The sequence below is a fragment of the Camponotus floridanus genome, unplaced genomic scaffold, assembly GCF_003227725.1.
Source record: "Camponotus floridanus strain SB8 unplaced genomic scaffold, Cflo_v7.5 scaffold2, whole genome shotgun sequence".
NCBI lineage: Eukaryota > Metazoa > Arthropoda > Insecta > Hymenoptera > Formicidae > Camponotus > Camponotus floridanus.
In genome coordinates this window covers 4,788,515-4,816,055 of record NW_020229325.1, presented here as the reverse complement: position 1 = coordinate 4,816,055, position 27,541 = coordinate 4,788,515, and the positions used below count along the sequence as shown (strand labels likewise).

Below are 27,541 nucleotides of genomic sequence, written 5' to 3'. Positions count from 1 at the left end.
ACGAATTTAATACCCAAAAACCATTGTTACTTTCGACTTATTCTTTTTTATTACATACAAAGAACGGAGTCACTTGATAGAGGTCTCTCCTTTCAAACGTGAACGTGTCTCTTAAATTGCGTAAGACAAGAGGAACGGCATCAAAGTAGCTCGTCGCTCCTCATTTACCGGAAACCACCGTGGCTGATCCGCACTTTTCATTTTTCTGGAAAGCAGCAAGAGCGGATGAGGTGGGCGTCGGAGCTCGTTAACGCATGCAGACGCTGCGACGGGAATTAATGTGTCAGTGACCCGTTTTAGGGTCACGGTTCGTTTACCAAACCTTATCGCGTTGATTGGCCGATTGCTCGGCGTTTTCTTGTTCGCTCTCATACACAACGGTACGCTGACGAGGAAGAGACACAAGAGAGGAGACAGATATATAAAATTTTGATTGGAAAAGAGTTGCTTAATAAAATAAAGCCCACAATATATGTATATCTAGCATAGATATCTATTGTATGCGGCACAAAAATCAAGCAATTTTTTTTTCTTCTCGGGAAAACGTTACAAATATGTCGATGTTTTTATAAATATTCGCGTAATAACTCGTTGATAACTAATTTTCTCTTCTTTTAATTTTCTCTACAAAATATTACAAAAAATTGAAATACTTTATATACGCACTGATTTGTTTGATTCTAAGAATGATAAATATATATTACCTAAAAGATATATTTTCTAAAAGAAATTTTGGAATATATGGAATTTTAATTCTTAATGTTTTATGTTAATTAGCTTTGAATGCAATCGAATACTTATAGAACGAATATTGATGTACAAATATTTTTATGCAATCATGTCATTGTCATTTTAATTATGTGTTAATGTTATGTTTAAATTGAGTGTTAAAATTTTTCGGTAAATATTATGTCACTGCAAGGTATTACATCATTGTCATGCTTAAAGTTAATGCTTCGTATTCTTTTTGCATCTATGTAAATGTGTGTGTTGACAAAAGCAGGAAAAGTAAGAGAAGAAAAATATCGCGATGTCTCGCCGGGCGACGTTGCTGCCGGGCATCCTGTGGCGACATTTTACAAATCGCGTTCCCCGGCATGTTTAATTTATCGAAATCCTGAGGGAGAAGCCAGCTGCAGCGTCCATTTGTCAAGATCCACGCGACGAAACTACGCTGCGATGACGTCGCGTATGGCTGAACGGCTGCTTAACTCCATAAAAGCAGCTCTGTTTCCCTCGCGGATCGTTAATCTATCGTTTATCACGTCGAAACAACTATGGTACACGCGTGTTCCAGTAATAAATTGCGGTCTAATTTTAAAGACGAAGCGGCATGACCCTCGTCGAGGTCACCATCGGGCGATATCCATGGAATATCAATATTTCATCGAGAAATAATATCAGAACGAAACATTTCCTCAAACAAATGGCTACCACTTGACGTGTATTCAGATCTTATCTCCGATGAAAGCTAAGACTGACGAAATCTACATCTCAATCAAATAAACGAAGATCGAATGCAAACAAATTTTTTCATTATAATTTACATGAATCAGCAATTAAAAAGTGTGAGAATATTTAATTTTACCGAGTTACCTTGCATTTATACGAAAAATATGAAAAATATTTAATCGTCTTAAACGAAAAAGAGAAAATGCGGCAGAATGTTGAATTTAGCATTTTTTTTCCTACAATCAGCCTTTGCCACACTCGTCGGCGTTTATACCACCTGTTGAAAAATATACGTAGTGCAAAGGTTCCGTTACTTTTGTAGATGTTCAATATCTGACTCGTCTTTTTGCCAAACGCGAAGTTCATTTTCGATCTATCTATCCGATGTACTGATAAAAATTTTCAGAAAGATATGAATATATCATGATTTGATTAATATGTTTTAGAATCTCTGTTTGTCCAAAAATTTCGTTAGGATATAATAAAATATTTCTTAATAAGACATTAATTAATTCAGTAATTATCTGTTACAGATGGATTCTCAAACCAAGAACGAATAGCTTTTATTGTTGGACGACGGAAGAAAATTGTGGCACTTTTCTACGATCTTTAATTTACTGACGGAATAGTTGGCGTAAAAGGAAGACCTGTTGAAGAGAGGAACGGGAAAGAGAGCAACGTTGAAACCGGGACAGTGACCCAGCCGTTGGAAACTCATAACGACTGGAAATGGTAGCGGGAGAAAAGAGGGTGAGTACTGCAATTTTGCACAAACTCGGTAATAAACCATTCCGCAGTAATATCGTGGTGCAAGAACAACGAAAAAAGGACTCGCAGGACATTACCGTGCGGATGGGGTAATTCACGACGGGAATTTCGTCGTTCTCTTTAATTGCCATCTGTATCCGAGGACGTGAGCGAAGCTCCCGGATTAATCTTACAATTTCAGATAAATCTTGTGCCGAAATCTTATTTCGCGAAGATTCGTTCGAATCTTCCAACGGAAGTCAGGAGGAGAAGGAAGTGATCAATTTAAATCGAGACGTCATTTAAAGATTCTAGCTCGTCGATCTCAGGAATTACAAATGGCAGCGCTACGAAAAAGCGGGAAAAGTGTTGATTTACGTTGATACACGGCTCTCACATATCGAAACATGTACGTCGCATCACGAAAGGATTTAATTCGTATGTGTCTTCGACACGCATCTCCGGGGAAATAACATTGAGTGTTGCCGCACATATCGCTCGGTATTCCGAGCATCCGAAGGAATTGTCTTTAGATAGAGACGCGCGAGGGACTACAATTTCAAACTTTTTTCCTCTTCGTTATTCTTGCGACCGTCGAAACACCATTCCGACTCAATATTGCATGTGCTCGATTAAAATATGAAACACTCGAAAGGATGAAAAGCAAATTCTTTTATTTTTTGAAATAATACAATGGTACAAAAGTGATGATCAACGACAACACAAACTTAATAGCTTGCTATATTTCTTCTTTTTGCGATGACCTATCGTAGACGAAACCACGGCTGATTGATTCGTTTTTTTTAGCGGGAGATGAGAAAAGAGGTCATTTCGCGACGTTAACGTTAATGCGCGCACTCGCGGATTTGAAAAGTGCCCCGAGTCAGCGTGGTCGCAGAGAAGTTTTAACTAGTCATTCGATATAATGAGGGGTTATCTAAGGAGACGAGCCGCGTTCGTTCGGTGTCGGGGAATTAACGATCATCCCCCGTGCGTTTGCATACAAAGTGCATTCTCCGCGCCGCCGATTCTCGTTATCCTTTTTACTGCGCGGCGTCCTCCTCGGGGGAGCTCTCGGCGAATGCGGGACTTTCCGTCGGGAATAGACTCCGGCGCGAAAGGAATTAAATCGTTATCCATATCCGGGATTCCGGGCCGCCGCCGCCGACGACCGCGTTACATTTACGGCGCTCAATTTACCCCGTTACTGACAGTTCGCAGGTTTACAAACTTGGCCGTGGTGGGATTTTCGTTTTATTGCGCCTTGTACAGAGGCGAAGTTTGATGAAATATTGTACAGCGTCGTTTGTCCCATTACTCACCAAGCGAGACGGGAATGCATTCGCGGAATAATATCGCAGCTCGACGATACGAATGACGCTAAACTCGCACAACGTGATGGATTCAACTTTGTATGCAAACTTCACTTTTCACTGGAATTTCCTTACTACAAAATAAAAACGCTCTCTGATGCATTTTATACATTTTTGAAATTTGTCTGTTTAATATATAGATAACTAAACTAGTAATACACTAATATACTATAAATATTAATATATTAAATACTAACATACGAAATACTAGTATATTAAAAATTAATACTAATATTAATATACAAAACTATATTAATATATTTTAAGAGAGCAAGAGAAATTATAAATGTTTTAATCGATATTATGAAATTTATTTTTGCAATTTACCTGGAAACAATTTCATTGACTAGCTAGTAAAGTTCAACTTTATTCATCTTCGTTGTACGAATCGTAATTTTACAAAGTTACGTGGCGCCGACAATAATACGAGGGTGGTCATATCAGAATAAATCGACCGACAATCGAAGACACACACGGAGCTTATGATGAAAATATCGATCGAAACGATCAGAACTTAGACCCGTAATCTCGTGGCAAAGTTATCTTTTTCCTCCAGTGAACATATGTAATTATGTTAAATTATCAGTCATTTGGTCACTTGTTATATCTAGCTAGTCGTGCGACGTTTCGAACCACATGCGCGCTGAAACGTCGGGCATGTCGGAAATTACGATTGACCGTCGTCGCAAAACGGAAGGACGAAACAGAAGTTTCATAGGACAAAAAGGATCGCGGGCGGAAGACACGACAGCCGCGATTGAGCGCTTCGCTACGTCGAGTGTCAGAAAAGTTGGGCGGACGTCGGACGGCACGATGAAACTTTCCCGGAAGATTAACCGTTGTCCTAAATCGCTCTCGGCAATCGGACACCAGTGCCCGTATATATCCGCCGTGAAATCCGGTCCTTCCCCCCGGTCTCGTTATATCAAAAAATTAAACGACATTGAGACGGATATTTCTGTCGGCGAAGACGGATCTTATTCTCTAGGACGACGTGGCGCGAATTTTTCTTCCGGAGTCGCTTGTACTTTCCGCGGAAAATGTAGCTACTTTTTAACAGCCTTAGTGATTCTTTCTTTTGGTACTAAATTAAATTGAATTAAAAAGTGGACGAGTGTTTTGTGTCAACTGGGGAATTTCGGTTGTTTGTGATATCACAAAATGAATTTTTATCATAATTTTAAAACATTAAAAATAATAATAAAGAAATACACGCATAACATATCTAGGATTCTAAATTTTACCCACGATTATTTTTAACAATTTTGAAAATACCGGAAAATTAATAAATTTAAAATAAAATTTTATTTTATGTTTATTACTCTATAAACACTTTTGTGCATTGCTTTAATTTATTACTTTTTGTATCTTTCGAGGCATTTCTGCCAACTTTTCTCTCATGAAGCCCTATAATGAATGTAAATTCGCGAGCTTCGCGGCAAGTTTTCCATTAGTAAATAAACGTTACGATCCTTGACGTGTAGCACGCGCGGAAATAAGAAAACTCACATGTGCAACTTGAAGAACAGTTTCGCCGTATATGTGTAAACGGTATGTGGTTTGAAATGACTCACTGTGAAACATTAAGTGAAACTATAATAGTCTCTCAGTGTGCAACCTACGGCTCGGTTATATATCTCGTGCAGGTAACATAATGAAACTATAAAGACCGAAACTATAAAGAATCGTTCGCGATTGATTCGAGTTTATTTAAATTTTGTTTTATACTGATCACGATTATTGGCGATATTTGAAAATAAAAATCAAATAGATATCTAACGAAAACTGAAACAAATACTTATTACAAAGATGATTTCTTTATGTTCTATGCCTCATGAAAGAATCAAGACATTCTTTTTTGCTTCATTTTTTAGACATTAAATTTTCAATGATGTACGAATAATTCTACTTGGCAACGTTTAAATGGCAGAAAATACGATAAAGGTGACGAGAGCAAAACGTTCGTTTATTCCTCGTAATCTCAAGATGTCTTATCTTAGGGTCGGTCTTGAGATCGGAGCCACTGAATCTCTTTAGTCGCTGGCTGAAATGCGATGTCGCCGCCATGCAAATGCTCGGCTTAAGCGAACGACGTTACAACTGTTTAAACGCTTCGAAAAGTGTTTGAACATGCTCTCGCGGGACTATGAGCATACTTTTTTAAAAATAAACACGTCGCAAACTACAAAATTGTTCCTCGATAACTGCAATTTAAGTGTAAAAAGTTAATATTGTGGCATTGAGAGGGGTTATCATTAACATGTCAAATATAAATAGAAAGAAAAGAGAAGAGAAAGCAGAAAAATAATAATTTTTCAATTTTCTTCTCCTGTAATCATCGCTAAAATATATTTGCGCGGAATTTTTTACATTTATTGTTTTGCAAAAATTGAGTATTTATCAAGAATGTACTTTATCGAGGATACGTATTCGCGAAATAAAAAATGCGTGATTTAGCTTAACTAGTTAATTTTCATAAAAAGTTATATATCTGCATCTTTATAACGCTTTTAAATGCGAAGGCAGCATGCGTTTTTGTAAAAAGAGAAGCTGACACTCGAGAATTTTCGTATCGATATTGGGACGCCCCATCGTGCGAGAAGAAAGAGCGACCATGACAGCAGCTAAATAAATTAAATTGTTAATTATTATTTTAGAGTAAAATGCCGCGGTGAGCATGAATATTTATGGATCAGGTAATCCGTAATTTCTTAATATATAGGCGTTATATTGAACCCTTAAATCCATGTTGACACCGTCACGGGGGATATTATGAATGAATTTATGAATTTCGGATCGATTATCACGTTGTGCCATTTTGTAAAAAGGATGGATGTGGAAGAGCCGTGGTTGATAATTTCAAGAGTAAAATAATTCATATTCATATTCAATAAAAACATATTTTTCCATCTTGCAATTTCTTGATTTTTTTATATGATTGAATTGTGACTGTTCTATCTTGGTCATCATTCTACGTTAGTCGAGCCATCTGTCATATGTGACTACGAATTACCTTTCAAATGCCGAGATAAACATTCTCTCTAATCGCAGACGAATTGCAAAATCTATTGCAACTTGAAATTCCGCGAAGTAATTATGATTTAATTTTACAAGGAATATTCAAGCCTTTTTAATGCTATTTAATATATATTTCTCGTTGATGCATTTGACCTATAACATATACTAAAAAGATCTTTAGAAATTAAAGATTTAATCAAGTAATATATATAAAGAGTTTCTTTAATTTTTTATTAGTAATTTTGAACATCTTATACAGTTAACATTTTTTTTTATTATTTTAATTGAATTTAATTATTTGTTACAGTAGAAATAAATTTATGCAAAATGAAATTGCTTTTGATTAAAAGAAATCCGCAATTTTGTTTAAAAAAGAGAATCTTCTTGGAATTATTAAATTATAGGAATTTTCGAAAAAATAAATTCGCACTAAAATATTGAAAGCTCTTTATGCGAGTTAAATACGTCACATTCATCGCCATGATTTCTTAAGCCGATTTGCCGTATTACAATACATTCTTACCATACTGTGGTGGAAAATTATATCCTTCTGACATCCTTCTAATATTATTTTATCGGGCTGAACATGATGATATATAGACACGCGGAGGGGACTATGAAATAAGAGGTATTGGGATTATCTTGACCTATCTTTCGTGCAGTCAAACATCGATCTTACGAAGTCGAGCAAACACTACATCCATCTCTCGACACAACGATAACAAATTATGAGATAATTTCGCGGTCACTCTTCAACCTGTGCAAAAAAAATATGTCGCGAATGACAAATAAATTTCGACGTAACGGTTTCACGGTATCGCTTTCGAATATTATTTCGCGTAGCCAGAGTTGTTTAGCACGCTAGAGTTAATATTCTCCGACGAGAATGGACGACAGTACTCTCATGTGCGATCGTTAATATTCATAAAGCCCGAAGTAGCTCGAGTACGCGTTATTCAGATCAGTAACACGACCTGCCCTTGTAGATTTAACAGATTTTCCTCGTGGTGACAGCGGCGAAAAATCTATAAACCAGGCAAGGAGAATTAATTTTATTGACCGGGAAATGAAGTTAATAAATTTTGAGAATCAGAGAATTTGTCCGAAAAATCAGAAAGAATTTTTTTTCCTTTCTTTTAATATTGGTATCTTTTGCTCCATTAAGCATTTTCCTAAATAAGAATTCGTGAACGAGACTCTATGGGTTCAATTCAATGGGTAAGGCTTATTTCTTCCCACTGGAGCTTATTTCTTTATCTTTACATTTATATATATTCGGCTTTATAAATATTATGTCTTCCCCAAGATAATATTCCTGTTTGCTTTCATAATTAATCATGACATAGCTTTGTAAATTAACTTTTTTTGTCTCAATTAGAGATCGCATAAAATATTGATATTATTTAAAAAAGAAATAAAGAGAAATCAGAAGAGAGCTTATCTTCTGAAATTTTTGGAAACATTAATTTTTCTGCGAGAGATTTTCATTTTTGTTGCTGTGAATGAATTAATTATTAGAAAGTATTACGATTAATCTCGAAATAATGTTTTCAGTTTTTTTGTATATTTATTCAATGTCATGCTATGCTTTCGACTGCCTTTTCTTTTTAGACATACTCAATTTCATTAAATTGCTGCTGTTTACATAAAAGTTAAGGACTACGGGCCTTTTTTTTTCATTACCGAATAAAAATCTAAATCTCCCTTTTTCAACTGATTGCGCGTGATGAAGTTTCTCGGGGTGTCAAAAATAGAATAAATCTGCATGCGCGCACAGGTGCGACATGTTAAAGGAATTACTTCGTAGCGAATGGGTGTCCCACTTTCTGATAATTCCTTTGATCGGCGCATGTTACAGGAGCTTGATTGTCTTCTCGGCAAGATAATCAAACTTGGACGGTCTCTTTTATCTCGCTATCTCTCGATGTATCTCGATGTATCAATTATTGGACTGTAAGATAGATCAGAAATTCTTTAATTTCATATTATTCATAAACAAATTTTTTCGCGAGTTCTGTTTTTTTTTCTTTTTTTCAACAAGGACATTGGTCTGCAATTATCGCAATTATCACAATCCATTCATAACATTATAAAACAATCAAGTTTTTACGAAAATCTTTGAGAAAGCATCAACGTATTTTTTATCCGTCGATAAATATTTAATTTTTTAACACATTTATTTCTCATTCTCATCGTTTGCCAGATTTAGCGAATTCCAAATAAATCGTCCGGTGACGTCGGAACTCGTTCTTGAAATAATTTCGCGAATTGCAAGGTTGGTTTCCATCTGGCACAGTGGAAAAGCCGTGTTTCAGTCGCGACAACAATAGGCACGAAGCGAGCGAAGAAGAGAAGCGAAGGATACAAGCGGCCGGTTATCTGCCGTGCGTGGTATTCGTAAACGAAGCACGGTTTCGGAAACAAAGTGAGTCACGACGGGAATATCTCGAGAAATGGAAACGACGTATCAATAAACGCTCATGGCGCAATAGAACGACTTGAGGAATCGCGGAAACGACGGATTTCGCTGCTTTGATTCGATCGCTACGATCGTAAGGCATTCTTCAGCAAGTCGTTTTAACGTCGTTATTTCCGCACATCGCGAATGTTTCATTAGGGGATGTAAAATCGGCGATGTGCAATGCAAGAGGATCTCTTCTAACGAGTCTCGACGACGATTTGCTCGAGAATCTAAAACGTGTATCCGCTGTTTTTCGGACGCATTTTCTTTCACGCATAAATTCTTCCACCCCCGCGTTTCGCACGATGTTTCCAGACTCAAAGGCACGTCTGCAACCCCCTCATTCGGATGGAGTGCACATCCTCTTATCCTGCTTACATTCTCGTCCTCGGCGCGTCGACGTATGGTTGCGCATATCGATGCACTCGCTCCGCGTGACGAGCACGTTGCATGTCGCCGCTGTTCGCTTATTTGCATACACGTCGGTGCATACGTGATGCACGTATCCGCGTGATGCGCGATACACGGGGTCGCACTGAGCGCGTAAAGACTTTCGTCTTCCTTTCTTTCCTTCTTCCGGCATGTCGAGTGACGTGACGGCTGTCACATCGAGGTGGTAGTTCTTCGCTCTGATATCTGATGCCGTTGGAATTTTGATGCTCCAGCCGCCGTACTGATATGTAGACACTGGTACACTGCACGTTCGCTTATCTAACGAAATTGACGCCGACTTCTTCGGAATTTTAATGATGGTGCATGTGCATTTTCGTATATGCAAGAGACTGTCTTTTCAATAGCGGATGATGCGAAAGTTATTGTTTACCATATCGATGGAAGATCACATTTTCTGTTCAATTTTTTGATGTCTTGTTTGTCATGCAAGATAAATCTCTTAGTAGAGAATTTATAAAGCTCGCCATAGATTTTAAGCCAATAGATTTTAAGGATAATTTTCTTTACTTGTTAGGTATGTTCGTTTATCATATCAAATAAATAAAATAAATATAAAATAAATAAGGATAAGAAAAAAATGTGTGAAAAGATTGATAAAAAAGTAATAATTAAATATATAGTTTTAAGATTTGAAATAATTTTTTTCAGAATTATTAATTAAATTATTATTAAAAAGTTATCATTAATCTGGGCGCTAACACAATATTGACTTTTATTGAAATGAAATATATGAAAATAATTAAGAAATGTTAATATTAACGTATCGCACAAAAATTAATAATTAAAAATTATAATAAGAGTTACGAAACATTATTTTTTTTTTCTTCTTTCTTTTGATAACTTATTCTTTCTATTGTATAAGGCATTTTTTATAAAATACATTTTGTTTTATGGATGCAATTAAATTTCATGCTCTTTTTCGACAACAGGGACCAATAAGATATATGATGAAAGGTAAATCTTGAGGGGCAGATCCCTGTTTGCGTATCTCCTTTGTAGGCAGATATCTGAGTTTCTTGAGATTTATGACAGTGATAGGGAGAAACCAGTGGAGATTCGAATTATACCAAAGATATGAGATACTCTTAAAATTTTATTTTGCTATTCCTATATCATATGTCGGTGAAGTCATCAAACCCGATTATATATGTATACTGTATGTATCTTTATGCATCACTGATTCTTTTTGCATCGCTGACAAAATAAAATTTATCTCGAATAAATTAAATTTTGTCGATAAATATTTTCCATCTTATAGTTAGGTCATCTTTAAATAATTTGTAAAGAAAATGCAATAACATATATTTTTTGGCTTTCATATTAGCTTTTGATAATAATAGTTTGAAATTAACTCGGAATTTCTTCGATTAGTTTTATAAATACACAGACATAACAGACGTTTATAGTTATTAGGTCGTTACATATTTAATATCATAATGAAAATTGCAGTTTCCTGAATCGCTCTTCTATACAAAATATACTGAATTCTTAATACAGCTTAAGTGGTTATAATTGATACAATTATTTATTATTGTACAACGTAATTTACGAAAATGGGCTATCATTTGCAATCACATTCTCGAATGAGATTTGATTAGCCGTTACCCACGAACTGCTAGTTAAATCATTAATCTTGATGAAAGCTGGTGGTGAAAGAGGATGAGAATTTTCACGGGGGAGAGACGTGTTGGCGTACCTAGCCGGATACCAAGTTTCTTGATAGATGCGGGATCAAGGACGGAAACCCGGAGCCGGAAACTCGAAGGAAGGTGATTAAAGTCTGTAATACATATATATATATATATATATATATATATATATATATATATATATGGCTATAGGTAATCGAAAGCAGAAAGAAATAGACAGAGAAACAAAAAGAGAGAAACAGAAAGAGAGAAAGTTTTACAAAGAAGTGTCGACCGATGCGGAGCAAGGGAGATCATATCCTGTCTTTCTTTCTCTCTTTTTCTTTGTCTCGCCGATCTCTCCTAATCCTTTTAAACCTTCCTAAGGCTGCGTTTCCAACGTCTCGCACGTGTACGAGAAAATCGAGTAAAACGAAAATTCCGCGGGATCTCTTGCATTTGCGAGCGCTTCCTGATATCGAGATAACTTTATCAGAGATCGATATCGAATCAGCAACATACCGGTTATTCGATTTTGCACGGTGAATCTCGCAATATTTTCAGTCCAGAGGACCTCGATTCAAAGTTTATACAAAGAATTTCACAGATCATATATTTTTCAGGCTTTTAAAATTTTATTCAGCTGTTTGTATTTTGATCTCATCTTATTGTTTTTAATGAAACGTGACACGCGAATCCTTTTTCAATCCATTGAGAGATTCAAGACTCCTGTTAAGGCTTAAATTTTGCGATGAATTATAAAAGAAAAAAATCAGTCCGATTGGATTAGGCGAAATTAAGCGAGCACAATACTTTCGCAGAGTGCAAGACAGCGTATCTCGGTAGCATAAACCACTTTAGAGCCGGCTTTGCAAGCTTTTGCGGCGCGATTTCGTGTGCACAGCGCTTCAGGTTATATTCCGCGGCTCTGCAGCTGCGGAATTAAGCGGGAGGGAAGCCTCATATACGCGGGAACGTGTTACGGTCGTGGCGCGCCTATAATCCTTAAGGAACCCGACCGAGCGATAAAGACACGGTCCGGGGACGTGTTCGCCCATCGGAGTGCCATTCGAAACGGCACTCCATCCAACGAAAATACCAAAATCGAATTGCCGAGTAATTTCCTCACTAATGCACTGGTCTCGTTGCCCCGGAAATGAGCGCGGACATCGGCGGCGCCGCAAAAACCACCGAATCTTCTCTTTCCCGAGAACAGACAGAAGCTACGAAGAGAGACAAGCTCGCCACGAACACGTAGCTCGTCCCGATCTCATCAGGTCCTTTGCTCTGTCGTTTCTCGAAATGATTCTCTTCGGGAGCAATCACATTCTGCATGCGCAAATTTATTTCCAGCACTCCTCGAATTGAAAAATAAATTTATCGATTTCAGAAGCAAAGTATCCTATAAATGATGATTGCCTCGATGTTATGAAATATATATAGAAGAAAGAATCGCTTTGAAAATGTTTATTTTCAAAGGATATTTTTTTTGGAAATTAAAAAATTAATTTATTAAATAAATATAATAGCTAATATATGCACTTTTATTATTAAAATACATTGGAGAAATATTTTTCTTTGAACTGGTGTTATATAAATCTAATGAATTGAAAAATAAAATAAAATTTTTAACATTGTGTAAAATTGTTATTTAAATAAATAAATAATATTTGTGTGATAAAAATATATAGTTTAATAACATAGATAAAAAAGATTGAAAGTATGCTTATTTTTTATTTTTTTTTTAGATAATTTATCGAAGCTGAATCGTATTCATCGTACAAGTGCATACAAATATTTAGAATGCTATTATATTTATCTTCTCGATATGTCGTTTTAATATTTTTTGTAGCTTTTCATCTTAATTTTATTATTAAAACGAAAGATTTTTTTACATCAAAATCGAAACTTAATTTTTAGACAAGTAAAAATTATGACCAATAAAAAACATTTATTTTTCAATCTAAAATTCATTTATATCACATTTATCCCATCGATATATCAATACACTAATACTGATAAAATAGAATAGACAAAATAAAAATCGAATAGTTTCAGAAGGTTATCCATATTGACTTTTTATTAAGAGGAATCACAATAACGAATGAACACTACTGTGGTCTTTTGTTTTATTTGTAAAGTAATTTGCAACAAAAACGATGTGGTTTGTTGTAAAAAAAAGAAGTAATTTTTCTATAGAATAATGCATGACTACACACCACCTGGAAAACCATAGAAAAACTGAAAATATTCGACTGAGAAGTCCTTCCATAGTCTCGATTTAACGCTTTCAGATTTCCATCTATTTAGTTCATTGAAAGAACACTTGTGCGGTAAATTATTTCAATCAGAAGATAGCTTGAAACGTATGTAATAGTTCAGACGTCAGGATAAATCGTTATATTCTGTCGGTATTAACGCATTGGTACGTCGATAGGATAAATGCCGTGATGTAAATGGAGATTACGTTGAAAAATATCATCCCCCTTACAGTCCCGATTTAGCGCCTTCAGACTTCCATCTGTTTAGTCCATTGAAGGAACACTTGGGCGGCAAATAATTTCAATCGAAAGATGAGCTCAAAACGTGTATTGCAATAGTTGAGCCGTCAAGCTAATTCGTTTTATTCTGTCGGTATTAACGTATTAGTACGTCCATAGAATAAATGCTATGATATAATTGAAGATTACGTTCAAAAATGATTGATCTTTAATGATCATAATTTTGTCTCTTTACCTGTCTAAAAATTAAATTCGGCTTTAAAGGGAATATGTATTCTTCATATATTTTTAAACAATATATATATTATACATATATATTTTTAAACAAACTTTTTATTTGTTTATTGAAATATAAAGTTTACATGCTATTAAAGTATTCTATTTTTCAATTTGTTGGATCTTTTAATATTTTTCTCTCTTTTCAAGCTTACATAAATTCATATAAATGTGTATTATCTTAAAATTCCAGTAATTTCTATTCACAAATGGGATAAATTAATTTATCGATATTGACTACCATAGCAAGTTCAATGTCAATAGCACTGTTCGTTTGCAAAGTGCCTATAAATATACGAGGCAATGAAAAGGCTATTAATAAGGGTGAAATGCGGCTAATGGACGAAATCGTGGGCGGCACTCGGCCACAAACAATGGCGCGACGCCAAAAAAATAGCTCGAGTCGTCGAGGGCAAAATATTTCGGAATCTCGGTCGGCGGCGCGCGTTAACAAGACGTCGATTACTTTGGCCTCGTGTCAAAATATCTTAATTACTTAGCGATACTTTCGCGTGTCTCCGGAACCGCGGTGTTTGCCGCTTATAATCACACTGCGGCGATATCTGAGGTCGCATCTCTATGTGAACTAATTCCAACTTTAATTTGAACCTCCTGTGTTAATTACTAATTCGAGACTCGCTCTGTTTATTTTCGGAATAAGATGAGATTTAAGCCGATTTAACTCGGAAGCGCTTTTCGACGTGCTCGATGCGCGTTTCCGGATGGCATATACGTTACTCGATAGTGATTGTGTTGTTTCGCGAAACTACGATGAATATTGATGACCGTGCCCCGATGAAATAGTAGAATTAACAATTGGAGAATTAATTGAGATTAATGCCCCTCTTTCCGTTCGGAAACTGGAGCATTAATTTCGAGCGAAAAATTTGCGCGGCGTGTAACGTCGAATTTTCGGCATTCTAGAAGATATCTCGTGACGATTGCTTTCAGGACAAAATACGAGCGAGCTCTTTGCGTGACCTCGTAAAGTGTTTTCTCCGAAAGCAAAGGGAGATGAAAACGAGGAAAGATCGGTCGAGAGCGTTCGTTTGAAATTTTCTTAAATAAGTTTAGCGTTCTAAAGACGCGCACGTGATCGTTCAATTTACAGAAATGAAAATATTCGATATTCCAGTACTCGTCTTTTATGCTTGACAATAGACAGATTCCTCGGATACACGCGCAAGAATGAAAATTTTTTTCATATATTTTGTACCGCGACACATAATGTGTATCCGAATCATTTTTTTTCTGATATATATTTTTTCCAGTATTTAGTTTTCAATTGTGTGAAAATTGATAATCAGTGCAGTTTAACGATGACACTATACTTGAACGCATGTACTGTTGAGTGTCTGATAATGCATCCTGTGGAAAGTAATACAATCGAGTTTTCTGTCCCGCTATTACGTAAACATGGAATAATTTTATTAGAAGCTATTACATTGCGCTCTACTAATGGCATCACTTCTTCTTCCCCTGTTGTCTCTTATTTCAATGTACCTTGTTCGCCTCTTTCTCTTCTTGAAAAGAAGACGTTATCAACATAGAAAGTTACTTTCAAACCTACTTTTTGTTGCCGCGAGATTATTTCTATTTTACCATCAAGAAAAAATCGAATTATATCTTTATAACAGATAAAAACTGATTAAGAATTAAAAACTAGGAAGAAACTTTTGTGAACCAGTTATATTAAAAATTATTATTTCTTTGATAAAAAAATCTATTCTTCTACGAATAAATAACAATATTATTGATACAGAAACGTGAAAGAAAGATTCTTCTAAAAAATAATGAGATAATGATAGATAGATGATGCTCACCTCGCATATAGATATAAGCGGTGCCGCGCATATTTCTTCTCGTGAGGACAACAAGATTCAAGATATTTCCGATGATGCCGAAGCAACAAATGGTCGGCAGCACAATGCCATAACTGATCCTTCTCAAAGTAGGCGTTCGAGGATCCTCCAGCATGTCCAAGTCCTCCGGTAGTAGACAGATATTTCGAATCTTACTCATGTTGAACATGTCCATCATCTTGTCGCTATCCTTTATTCTCTTCAGAACCTTTTACAATTAGCGATAAGTTTTCTCGTCCCACCGTATACGCGAGTCCATCTTCGAACTCTTTCATTCAACCGTCGTTCGCACATCTCGCGCATCTAGTCCACACACACAAGTCGTAATTAGCTTAAATAAACAAGCACATTTTTTTGAAATTTTCCAACGACGCGACGAGTCGATGACATTTTGCATGTATCGAACTTAAGAAAAAGATTAGTATTGAGAAAATTAGAAACGATATGCGTAAATTTATAAACGTTTCGTCGAATGGAATCGTTAAAATGGCGATTTGACGAATCACGAAGCGAATTTCACATTATGACGTAAACATCTGTCAAACTTGTCGTGCAACAGGTGTGACAAAAGTTTCATTTTGCCACGAGAGCACCTCGAAGTTCGAAGAGTTCTGAACAAGTCGGTCGGCCCGAATAAGCGGATTTACTACTCTCGATATCTGCTTATTTCACCGAGGAATCTGAACGTGTTCTTCCTGATAATTTGTACGCCGCCATCCTCGAGCGGCAGCTGTGTTATTCCTCGCTATCCTGAAAACAAACAGTTTGTAGTCTGCAAATCTAATATATTTACTATAGCGATATTTATTTCTTTGTATTGCGTTCAGGAAATTATAATCACGATTATGTGCTTAGAGTGAGAAATAATCGCGCAATTTATTTTTATCGTACAATAATATATTATAGATTTTTTTAGGTTTTTTATTTAAACGCAGAAACTTTAAAATAAATTATAACAAAAAGGCAAAATTATTATTAATCTCTGCTTCCAGAATTTAACGATTGTTATAAAATTCAATGTTTCCTAAACTTAATATATATGTATTTAATTTTAGAAATAATATTAATATATATGTATTTAATTTTAGAAATAATATTAGTGAATATAAAATAAATTTATTTTTTGAAGAAGAGGAAGAGAGAAAAGAGAGAGAGAGAGAGAGAGAGAGAGAGAGAGAGAGAATTATCTATCTTATCACGTATTCTCCGTAAATTTATATTCTCGAATTGTGGGAACTACGAAAATGCGAGATGATTGGAAGTAAAATCGAACATCCTCTATCGCGAAAGGGACGCTAATGAATCGAGCTTGGAGCGTGATTCTTCGTTGGTGCCTCGCGGAGGAGCCAAGAAATCCGCGGACAAACGGAGCAGTTTCGTCGCAGGAAGGAAATCGTTGCTGGCGGCAGCAGATTTAGCAGCGCAAATTTAGATTCAGTAGTCGACTCTCCTGCATCTTGAGAATTTGCGGTTCAGAAAGCAGCTGAAATTCAGATTTCGAACGAAAATGGATAGCGCAGCCGTTCTCTGCTGCTGCGTCCGGCATCCTCCCTCTTCGACCCCCTCGGTGACACTTCTCGCGAGCAACGCGTACCACAGAATTTCCCTCCTTTCCGGTAAGTCGGTTTATATTCAAGACATTTGTTTCCCCTGCGAATTCCTTTCGCGCTGAAATATTTTTTTGCCGGCAACGAAAGAGGGAACCATCGCCTGTCGGTCGCAGATGAATATTATAATTTCCGCGTCTTGTCGCGCGAACCGAATTTCAAACAGAAAACGCTTTACGTATAGTCTGCGTCTCTAATGCATCCTCTCTATATAATTTATTCATTGATTCGCCGTCAATACGAAATATTAAAATGCATCTTCCTACGTTCAGCGTTTTCATAAAGTTTGTCGAAGTTGAGGATCGCGTTTCACTTTAGACGTTCTTGATGCGATTCTCGGGAACTTTTTCGCGAAAAGTATTTCGCAAGTTTTTGAGAGACGAGTGCAAGTTACAGAGGAGAATTTAGATTGATTTTTTGTATGCCGGAAACAAAATATTCGCCTCAATTTCTTATCGTATTGATTTTTGCAGCTCTTTATTATATTAGCTCTCTCTTTTCTTGTCCTTTTTCATCAAAATATTTGTAAGTGTATAAAGATATTTATGGAACGATACCGAATATACTCTTGCTATTAAATACAGACTCGAGATATTATGTGACGATGTCAGTTATCATGATTGACAATCGGTATTCTCGCAAAAGAAATGTTTTCTTTTCCAAGTGTCGAGACGAAGACAACTGTCCGCAATCTATTTTCCTTGTAGTAAAATTGTTGTATGCCGCCTTATGGAGCCCGCGAGGATTGTAAGCGAGATTGTAAAGGAGAGCTTTCACCGTCATGTCATAGATTAGTCTGGTGAAGATTAGAAAAGGCTCATCCGCGGCAGTTGGGGTTAGCAACGGCTTAACAACCCTTTCATATTTCGTGACTGAGAATTAAATGCGCGGCAATGCAATATCTTTAACGATTATTATTTTATATAAGTTTGGGGTGCGTAAAAAATCCTGCTATTTATATATTATTATTTCCGGTATAAAATTACATTACCTATTGCTAATCAGTTCTCTAAAGTTTACTTCTAAAGTTTACTCTAAAGTTTACTCTAAAGTTTAATCTCTAAAATTTAATTCCCTCATCATTCGTCTTGATTTTTTTTGTATGAATATCAAAAATTGTAAATAATGTAAAAATTGAAAATAATCGACTGCCTGTCGTGATAAACTCAAGAATGACTGATGGAATCCCTAGATCATTCACCGAGATGCGGAGATTACTCAAACTTCCATGTGTACGGGGGATCATCATGATTAATCCTCGACCCCGACTTCAAGATAACGTTCTGCAAATCCTGGCGCGTTTTACGCTTTGCTTCGCAAATGTTTCCTGACGCGCGTGCAAGAGAGTTCTTCTTCGAGATCGTAAACTCGAGAGCAAATAGACGCACGTGTACTTCCTGCCATTTCACGGATAGCTTATCGATCACTTAACCGAAATACGTTAGCCTGGAGTTAGCGTCGGCCCGGCAATCTTTTATGACATCTTTTCTCACTTTGATCGCGCATTTGCGACCGAGATGATAACGACGACAAGTTCACGATGTAATAGACCTCGTTCCTCGGGTATAAGCTGTAAAATCGCGATCGGTAGAGCGTCAAATTGCACCAGGACCAGGCTGATGGAACATGATCGGGCAGATGAGATTGCTCGCGAATTCCCGAAACCTGCGAGAAGAGGCGTGACGAAATTTTTGAGTAAATTACGAGCGCGTTTCAGTCTTTAAGGTTTTTGATGTTGTTTAAGAAACGCTATAGAGAGCTATAAAGTTGATGGATCACGATGAATTATTCCGACGTATTATCCTGAACAAAAAACTTAAAATTACGTTGTATGAATATTATTGGAATATTATTAACATAATGTTAGATAAATATTAAAAAATTGACGGGCTTGCGAGATCTACGCAATTAAAATTTCCATTTGTATTCATAAGAGATTTTTGAAATATTCAAATATCGTCTTAAAAACAGATAACTTCTTTCCTTCAAGGTTTTATGTCGACTTTATTGTTTCAACGCTTAATATAAGTTTTGGAAAAAAAATAGCTCGAGCTCTTACAGTATCCCAACGTGTCCTTAGCGGAATAAAAATATACCCGCAGGATTAAGAAGACTAGCGCTTCCATAAAATCGAATTGTTCGATGGGAAGTCAAGAAAAACTCAATGAAGACAAAAAGAGAGATAAAAAGAAAAAGAACGTTTTTGCGTGTTAAATGAGATTGCTCAATCATCCCCTAGTTTAAAGAGCATTTTGGATCTCATCTCCATAATCGTTTTCATTCACTATATTTACGTCACTAATCAAATTAAAATAATTGTTTTATCCAAAATTCACAGTGATTTATATTTGTATCAGTTATTATCATTAAAAAAAAATTCGTCGATTTTCTTTCAATGCAGAGTGCGCAATGTGAATGATACTTCTATTCATATCCTAACAAACGTGTGTAATTTATAAATTCGTCGGTCAAAAATCACTCACGTGATGTCGTTAAATTTTTGCATGAAAGTCGCAAAAATTTTACGAATCGATATAAAAAATGTGTTGATGCTTGGGTGCGTCTCTAGGGATGCGGAACGAGAGCTTATGATCATTATGTTAAAACGTTGCAATTCGATCGGTGTCGCGTATATACGTTGTTATCCGCGGCACGTGGCTGTCACGTGCGTTGCAAAAATATCCCGGCGATAAATCATGAGCTGTTCGAGGAAACAACTAGCGAGATTGGGTGTAAAAATAAATGGGCGTGCACTTTATTTTATAATAAAAGAATTTTTTTACGAGATCATTTCGTGAAAAAAATTTAAAGTCATCGTCTTTTCTAAATTTGGATTCCTTTGCCCTTGACCCTTTGAACTTGGCCTAACTTTATTAATAATGCGCAATCCTTCATGAGTACGCGAAAGAAAGAAAGTTAAATATAACATAAAACTTTGATCGACTAGCAAACACGTGTTATAATAACAATACTTTGGAATTTTTCTTTCTTCCTTTCTTTTCTTTATATTTTTTTTTGTCATCCATCTTCTTTACTTCACAATCTCAAGAATCACATTATGACAGACGGCGTTACCATTCACACTTATAGAAAATAGTAAGCTGCATGTACTAAATTAAAATTGCGACGATCGTCTAATCTGAATTCTAGACGAGGATGGCCATTTTCAGATGACCGAATAATTGAAAGTGCTAGAGAAAAAACTCGAGACACATAGAAATGTAGAAGTATGTAGTAGGCAAACAAATATGGCAGTTAATATTTTGGCGTAATACATATGACAGGAAAACATAGGGGAGTGCAGCCGCGTGGAATTGACATGTGGCGCAAAAGTCCCGCAGGAAACTTTGCAATTTCTTCAACCACGTGCGCGAGCGTGTTTCGCAACGGGATGACAAACTCCCGTAAGTTTTGCACTACGAAAGTGGGAGGAGGCCTCTCTAGAGTCCCATTTGCCTGTCTCTGCTCCTCAATCCATGCGGCAGCTGTGGTTTAAAATACGTAAGCAGCGAAACTCGGGTATGCCAGACATTATGCATTCACCGCGGAGACACCGCCTTCGGACTTTCGCCTTCTGAATTATCGGAATGTATCCTGGGCACCGAGGAATGAATCGAAACTAATTTTACGCTTACGTCTTCGCCCTATTCGGTGGATTAGCATAGGTCTTATATAGAATTTATGACATTCACAATCGTTTCCCCGCAACAAAACCTGCTCCGTTTTATTCTACATTTACTCCGAATTTCTCTTTGTATATTCTTTTTTCCCTTATTCTTTATCAGGAAAAGTTAATCTTTATTAGGAAAAGTTAATCGGATTTATAGCAGTTCAAACTAATTTCGATAAATATCTATTGCATATTCCTATTATATTTTCTTATTTCTCATTTTTGTATTCAGCAACAAATGCATCTAAAATCTCAACTTATAATAATTTTTAATTATTTAAATATTATTTAATTTACCAAATACATTTTAATCTCACAATAAGTCATCATATTTCTGATGACAATTTGGTAAATATTTTCTTATAGTTCAATAATTAATAATTTTCTTATAGTTTTTTAATATTAATAATAGTTGTTTAAAATGACTGTAAAAGTTATACGACGAATAGAATATCCTGAAGATCAAAGTTTATTGTGGAGAATTTGTTAAATCTTACTGATAATGAGGCTGTGCTTCTTGACATTTTCTCCCATGCTATTTTTTTCTTTCTTTTAGTAAAAAGATTAGCGGCGTATCGCGGGTAATTGATAACTAAGAGCTAGTCTCCTATGCGGTATGAATAAACCACGATGTCGCGTATTACAAAGATAGAAATTTATCTTCTGAGTTGAGGAACAGACACCCGAGAGTCTCGAGGAAAGAAGATTTATCGCGAAAAGTACGCGGGGCAAGCAACACGCGGGACGGGATCCAATTTATTCTCATGCATATTGCGCATTATTTATCATGTAACCCGCTTGCAAAACTCGCACGTAACACAGCCGACGGAAATATATACATGGAATTAATTACGCGTTATTGGCGCGTGCACTTCAATTATGTCAGCTACGTCCGCGCGCGATTTGCATATTACGCCAATAATTTGCGTAATTCTTTAATGAATTTATTCCGCGCGCGAAATGCCTCCGTAAATTTTCATTATTTATTACTTTCCTTCGAGATTTTCGATTTTAATGCAGCAACATCTATTGAAGTCTATATTGTTTTTTGAACCTTCTTTATATTATCATATTGAGTTTGCTTTTTATCTATTGAGCTTCTTTGAAAGAATGAATTATTTAAAATTTAAATCATTGTTTTCTTTACACTTGTGACCTGCATTTTTTTCTCTTTTTCGCCTTCTTTCTCAAGAGAGAGAGAGAGAGAGAAAGAGAGGGAAAGATAATTATATTTTATAGCCGCGCGCGGTAGCGAAATTAGGTCGGTGGTCAGGGTATGGATGAAAAATATTAGTGAGCGCTTATCGAGATATCGATAGCGTAATTAAAACCGATGTCAACGTATAAAGCTGTCGTTTAATCGGCAAATGGAAAGCAGATTTACGCGTTCCTCATAATCTCATTGTCGTCATCGTTATGAAAATTACGTTGTTACGTACAAAAGATAAAATAATCACCAAAAAGTTTGATCACGTTAAATCGGGAGTAACGATCTATCTTTTTTCTTTTCTCTCTATTTTTCTACAAACGCTTTTATGACGAGACTTTTCGCCACTTGTCGGTAACGATTGCGACAAGAATGATGGTTATACCATCGTGGATCGTTATATTCGTCATGGGGATTCGAGGGAAGGGCTGGAAGTCCTTGAATATATCGCGGACACATGTTCCCACGACGGTGCTTCTTTACCTGGGAAAACGCGGTTTGATCAAACGTGCAATAGTCTCTCTTGTTTTATCTCTTTCTTGTTCTTGAAAGAGAGAAAGAGAAGGAGAAAGAAGAGCAAGTTAATACTAAATCTGACACGTGAAAATAGACGCCTTATCACGCGTGATAAACTTTACACCGCTGGTTGGCGAGAGCGAAGAAAAGATTATGTCACGATAGTAACCGAGATAACGAGATCCACTTTTATATCAAACGCATATCATAAAATCTCTTTCCTTCACGATAGGACGATGACATCCACCTTCGGTCTTATATCGATCATCAATAATCCTTTCTTCCTTTTTCGATTTCTGCAAAATTTCTGTCGCTTCATCAAAAAGGATCATTTTTCAGTTTGTATGTGACATTACATGCGCAAGGCATGTTAGAAAGGTAGCTCGCAATTTTTTATTTAATATCGCTTTAACAGAATCTAAAAATTTAACACTTATATTTTTTAAAACTAATTTATATAATTATATAGTACTTTCTTCGATATACTATACCAACACTAATATTAAGTAAAACTTCTAATAACGTAATGTTTTCTTAAAATTAACTATTGCTGATTATTACGTTAGAATCGTTATTTTTTTTTATTTATTTTATTTATTTTATTTTATTAATTTTTTATTTTTTATTTTATTTATTTTATTTTATTAATTTTATATTAATTGATAATGTTAAAATTATTGATTTTGAATTCTCATAGAAGAAGTTATGACTTTTGAGATTTTCTGTACATTCTCTCACGCAATCACTACGTCGTAATTGACGAAGATACCGTCAAACTCTCCGAGATAGATTCGCGAGAACCGTACAAACTGCACGTTGCTCGCAATTCATGGTAAATTGGATCATTCGAGTAGTCGCTGACCGGAAAGTCGTTAGAGCTAATTAACGCGAGCGCTTGTATCGATAATATTAGATAGACTTGGAATGATTACGTATCGTGCCAGACAGAGTGACGCGGGAATCATTAAGATGCCGTAACAATTGTTGCATCTGATAGAGAATGTGCAGATGCGAAAGTGCAGATTAAAACAGGAGATCGAGCTCTCTTCTAAATTGTGCATGTATGTGTCGCATCTCAATTCATTAAAGTTTTGATCGAAATTTTCAGGAATTGGCTCTGTAATACAAAATTCTTTTCGATTAGCAAAAAGAACTTATGTAAAGAAATAATATGCTGTCAATATCATATTGTAAATATTGATAGTTGGATTAGTAGAGAGATAAAAGCATCATTGCAAAAATACTTCTAAATTTGACTAAAGAATATATTCTTTGCTATGTAAGAGAAAGAGAGAGAGAGAGAGAGAGAAAGGGAGGGGGGGAGATTCGAACGTTTTCTAATATTTGCAATCAATTTGTTTACTCAATTTTAAATGAACAAATTGATTGCAAGTATTAATATTGAAACAATGGAAGATTCAATTTTAAAATTCTATACATTGAAATGATAAAATGTAAACAATTATTCAACTAATTATTTATATAAAAATTCTTATAAAAGATTATTCGCATATAATGTCTAAAAAGCTAATTCTCATGGCAAACGGCTATAATTTTTCTAGCTGGGATTGTAATGTAATTAAATTATGTATTAGGAAAAAAATATGCTTTTTTGCTCCCCTTCATCCAGTACTGCCATTAAACCCATTAACGGACAAAGTCTGGAAGAGCAACAGCGTTCGCGTAACTTGATCGGGAGTTCGCGAAAAAGAAAGGATAGCAACGAAGAAATTTGAGAAATTCGTGTTTCTTAGTAATTATCGGGTGATTATAAAATGGAAGTTTGCGACCGACCTTCGAGAATTATTCGCCACAAAAATGAAAGCATTATTCGCGCGCGGGCAACGCGGGAAATAAAAGCGGAGATACGGTCGGTGCCGGAAATCCCGGAGGAAAAACTTGCGCCGGCCCCGGAACAAAACTCGGCAAACGGCCGCGAACGCGATTATAACTTGCTCGTCGCGCGGAACTAATTGCACTGCGAGGAGAGAGGAAGACTCTCTGTTTGACTCTTTGTTTTGCATGCTAAGGGCAAACGTTTTGAGCAAACGAATCGTTGCCAACGTCAAGAAATGCTTCATTTTTGCGAGACGTTTTTAACCTGCAAGGGTAAATTCTTATCGGAAGGAAAACCGGTTCAGCCAATCGTAAATAATCAGTTATTATTTGCAGACAGCAAAATTTTCAATGCGAGCAAATAGCGTGAGATTCGCATAAAATAAAAATGATGGCGATGGTAACATTTTTATTTCGGACGGATGACGTCCGGATTATCGCCGTTACATTATAATGCCGAAGATAGGAAACAAATTTTTAATTTCCAATAATTTTACATGCATAATCAGGGAATACCGGAAAACAAAAGGTACTGTCGATCGAAAGTGTTATTTTAGTCATAATACAGCTTCGTTTTTCTTTGCCTTGTCTCGAAACGAAGTTTTGAACTTAAACGAGTAAGGAGAATCTAAGAACAGAAATTTTTCCAAAGAAAGATGTCTATTCAACAGGCGTGCTTATATTTCAACGATTTATTTCCCTCTTTTCTCTTTTGCCGTTTATTTAGCCTTAAAGTTTCATTTTCTCGAGGGTAACAAGTATTCTGAAATTTTCTCCCTTTAAATAGATGTATTGCTCTCGAAATGGCGCGTTTACATTATTATATTACACGCTTCTTTAATATTACTCATCTTCTTTAATATCATGCATCACAATTTCCGTAGCTATTTAAAAAACCAATCAATATATTTGCGATCGTGCTACGCGATATCCTGTTTCGATCAATTTAACAAACATACATTGGTGGGTCGATATGTCAACTGGCTTGAAAACAGTAAAGCCTGAACAAACGAACCGACATACGCGCATTTTATTAGATAATAAAAAAAAGCGAGAGAGAGAGAGAGAGAGAGAGAGAGAGAGAGAGAGAGAGAGAGAGAGAGAGAAGAGATGATGAGACAGATATGGGAAAAACCACGCGCGAACTGAACTGTCATGTGGGTGTTGACCGTGTTAATTAAACAAATTTATAGCTCGATGGTTTTGCTTACAATTAAAAGCCGGCCAATAATACTGTACCACCGGGTCAACTTTGACAGTAGCGTCAATTGAAACTTGTCGGACGATTGGCGAGCATATCAGAGCAATAAAATTTATTGTCCATCTGGCATTTAGATTACAATAGTGACATCTTGTGAATATTAAAATGAATAAAACAGGTTCCAAAAACTGTCAATGATATTATATCGCTATTGTAATAAATCAACATGAAAAATATTTTAAATATGAAGAAAAGATACACGGGGTAAATTTTTAACGTTAATTTAATTTCATAAATTTTTCGTTAAGAAACTCAATTATATCTCTCTTTTACATGTTTTTGATCGTAAAATGAAATTTATGCATGATAAAATTTTAGGGTAAGTAAACAGATTTGACAAGCAAAGCACGAGTTTTCCACCATCGCATCGAAATTTTTCTGTCTGGTACCGTAATATTCCATAACGTACTGTAGGAATAATAATAAGGGAAGCCCTACGAGAGCTGTACGAGATTTTATTTGATTTTATCTCAAGTGACTCGCGGAGACTCGCGCTGACGGTCACATTTCTCGCAATATTTGCTCCATATCCCTCGATTTGGTTCGATCGCGATTATCGAGCGCGTGACTTGGAAACGAATAAATAATTGACAAATTGAAAAGTAGCGTATTAAAAAATTTAAAATATATATGAAAAAATTTAAAATATATTAAAATATATATGAAGAAATTAACGATTTTTTACTTATGATAATTTTAATTATGATATTATTACTTTTAATTATGATAATTATAAGAAAATATTTTTTTCAATGTATAATTCTTTCGTATTACAAATAATTTGACATAAAAGGCCTAACTCGACAATCTGCGATCTACGAGTAATCTGAAATTTAAAATAACAAATAAAAGGTTGATAAAAGCGTCTTCTTCACCAAGGAGGGGATTTTGTTAAAACGGCGCCGTGAGCCATTCAATTATCACAGTAAGGCATTTCAAGTCACTCGTCTCGAATCTAACCACACTCTTTCTCTCTTCCTCTCTTTCAGAAAATATTTTGAAATTTAAATTTGAATTTTCTCTCTTGTTGAAGAAAAAACTCAACATTCCAAAAAAGATCAATCGACATTGAATCACTTTGATACGAATGCTCTTTTTGTTCAACACGGAATTTTATTGGAATTTTATTTCCGATATCATATACTACCGTTTTTTTATTTCTTCCTTAAACCTTATCTCTTCATAAATCGAGAATATCAATACCTGGAGCTGACTAGCATTCCATATCCGCCTAATTTTCGTTCTTATAAAATTTTATCATAGAATAGAAGACACCCTTTCATTGAACATGCATGCTAAACATGAAAAGAAATTTTGTTGGGTCTCTTAAAGTGTCTTCTTCGCGTATCATCAAAATCAGATATTGTATCTTTGGCATAATATTTTCTTGTAGGATGAAAAATGGAATTATGCTGTAGACAGGATAAAATTGTTACGTGATAAATATAATAAATCACCCATAAATAAGTTTGTTAAAAAACTGTATGTTTCTGTAACGTCACATATATATTTTATTTTTAAATTATCTGCTCTAGCTTATATAATTATTTTTATAAATCCAATTTTTCAATTATTTCTTTTAGCTTCTATAATTATCATATTCTTTTGTTCGAATTGATCTTGTGAGAACATTTGCATCATTGAGATTTCCGCCGGAAGATTAGAGAATTTTC

The 27,541-nt window shown here is 35.6% G+C and overlaps 1 protein-coding gene and 1 long non-coding RNA gene across 2 annotated transcripts in view; one reads left to right on the top strand and one right to left on the bottom strand.

Moving 5' to 3' along the window:
* Nucleotides 1-27,541, top strand: part of LOC105253559 — an 82,601-nt gene that overhangs the window by 36,803 nt on the left and 18,257 nt on the right. The window contains exon 2 of the long non-coding RNA XR_003122687.1: nt 1,986-2,202. This is a non-coding gene — a long non-coding RNA (uncharacterized LOC105253559). The remainder of the gene's footprint in view (nt 1-1,985; nt 2,203-27,541) is intronic.
* LOC105253549 (probable G-protein coupled receptor B0563.6) overlaps nt 1-27,541 on the bottom strand; it is a 37,719-nt gene that overhangs the window by 5,682 nt on the left and 4,496 nt on the right. Inside the window, exon 2 of the mRNA XM_011261658.3 lies at nt 15,733-16,521. Within this exon, the coding sequence (XP_011259960.1) occupies nt 15,733-15,949 (217 nt within the window). The 5' untranslated portion in view covers nt 15,950-16,521. The remainder of the gene's footprint in view (nt 1-15,732; nt 16,522-27,541) is intronic.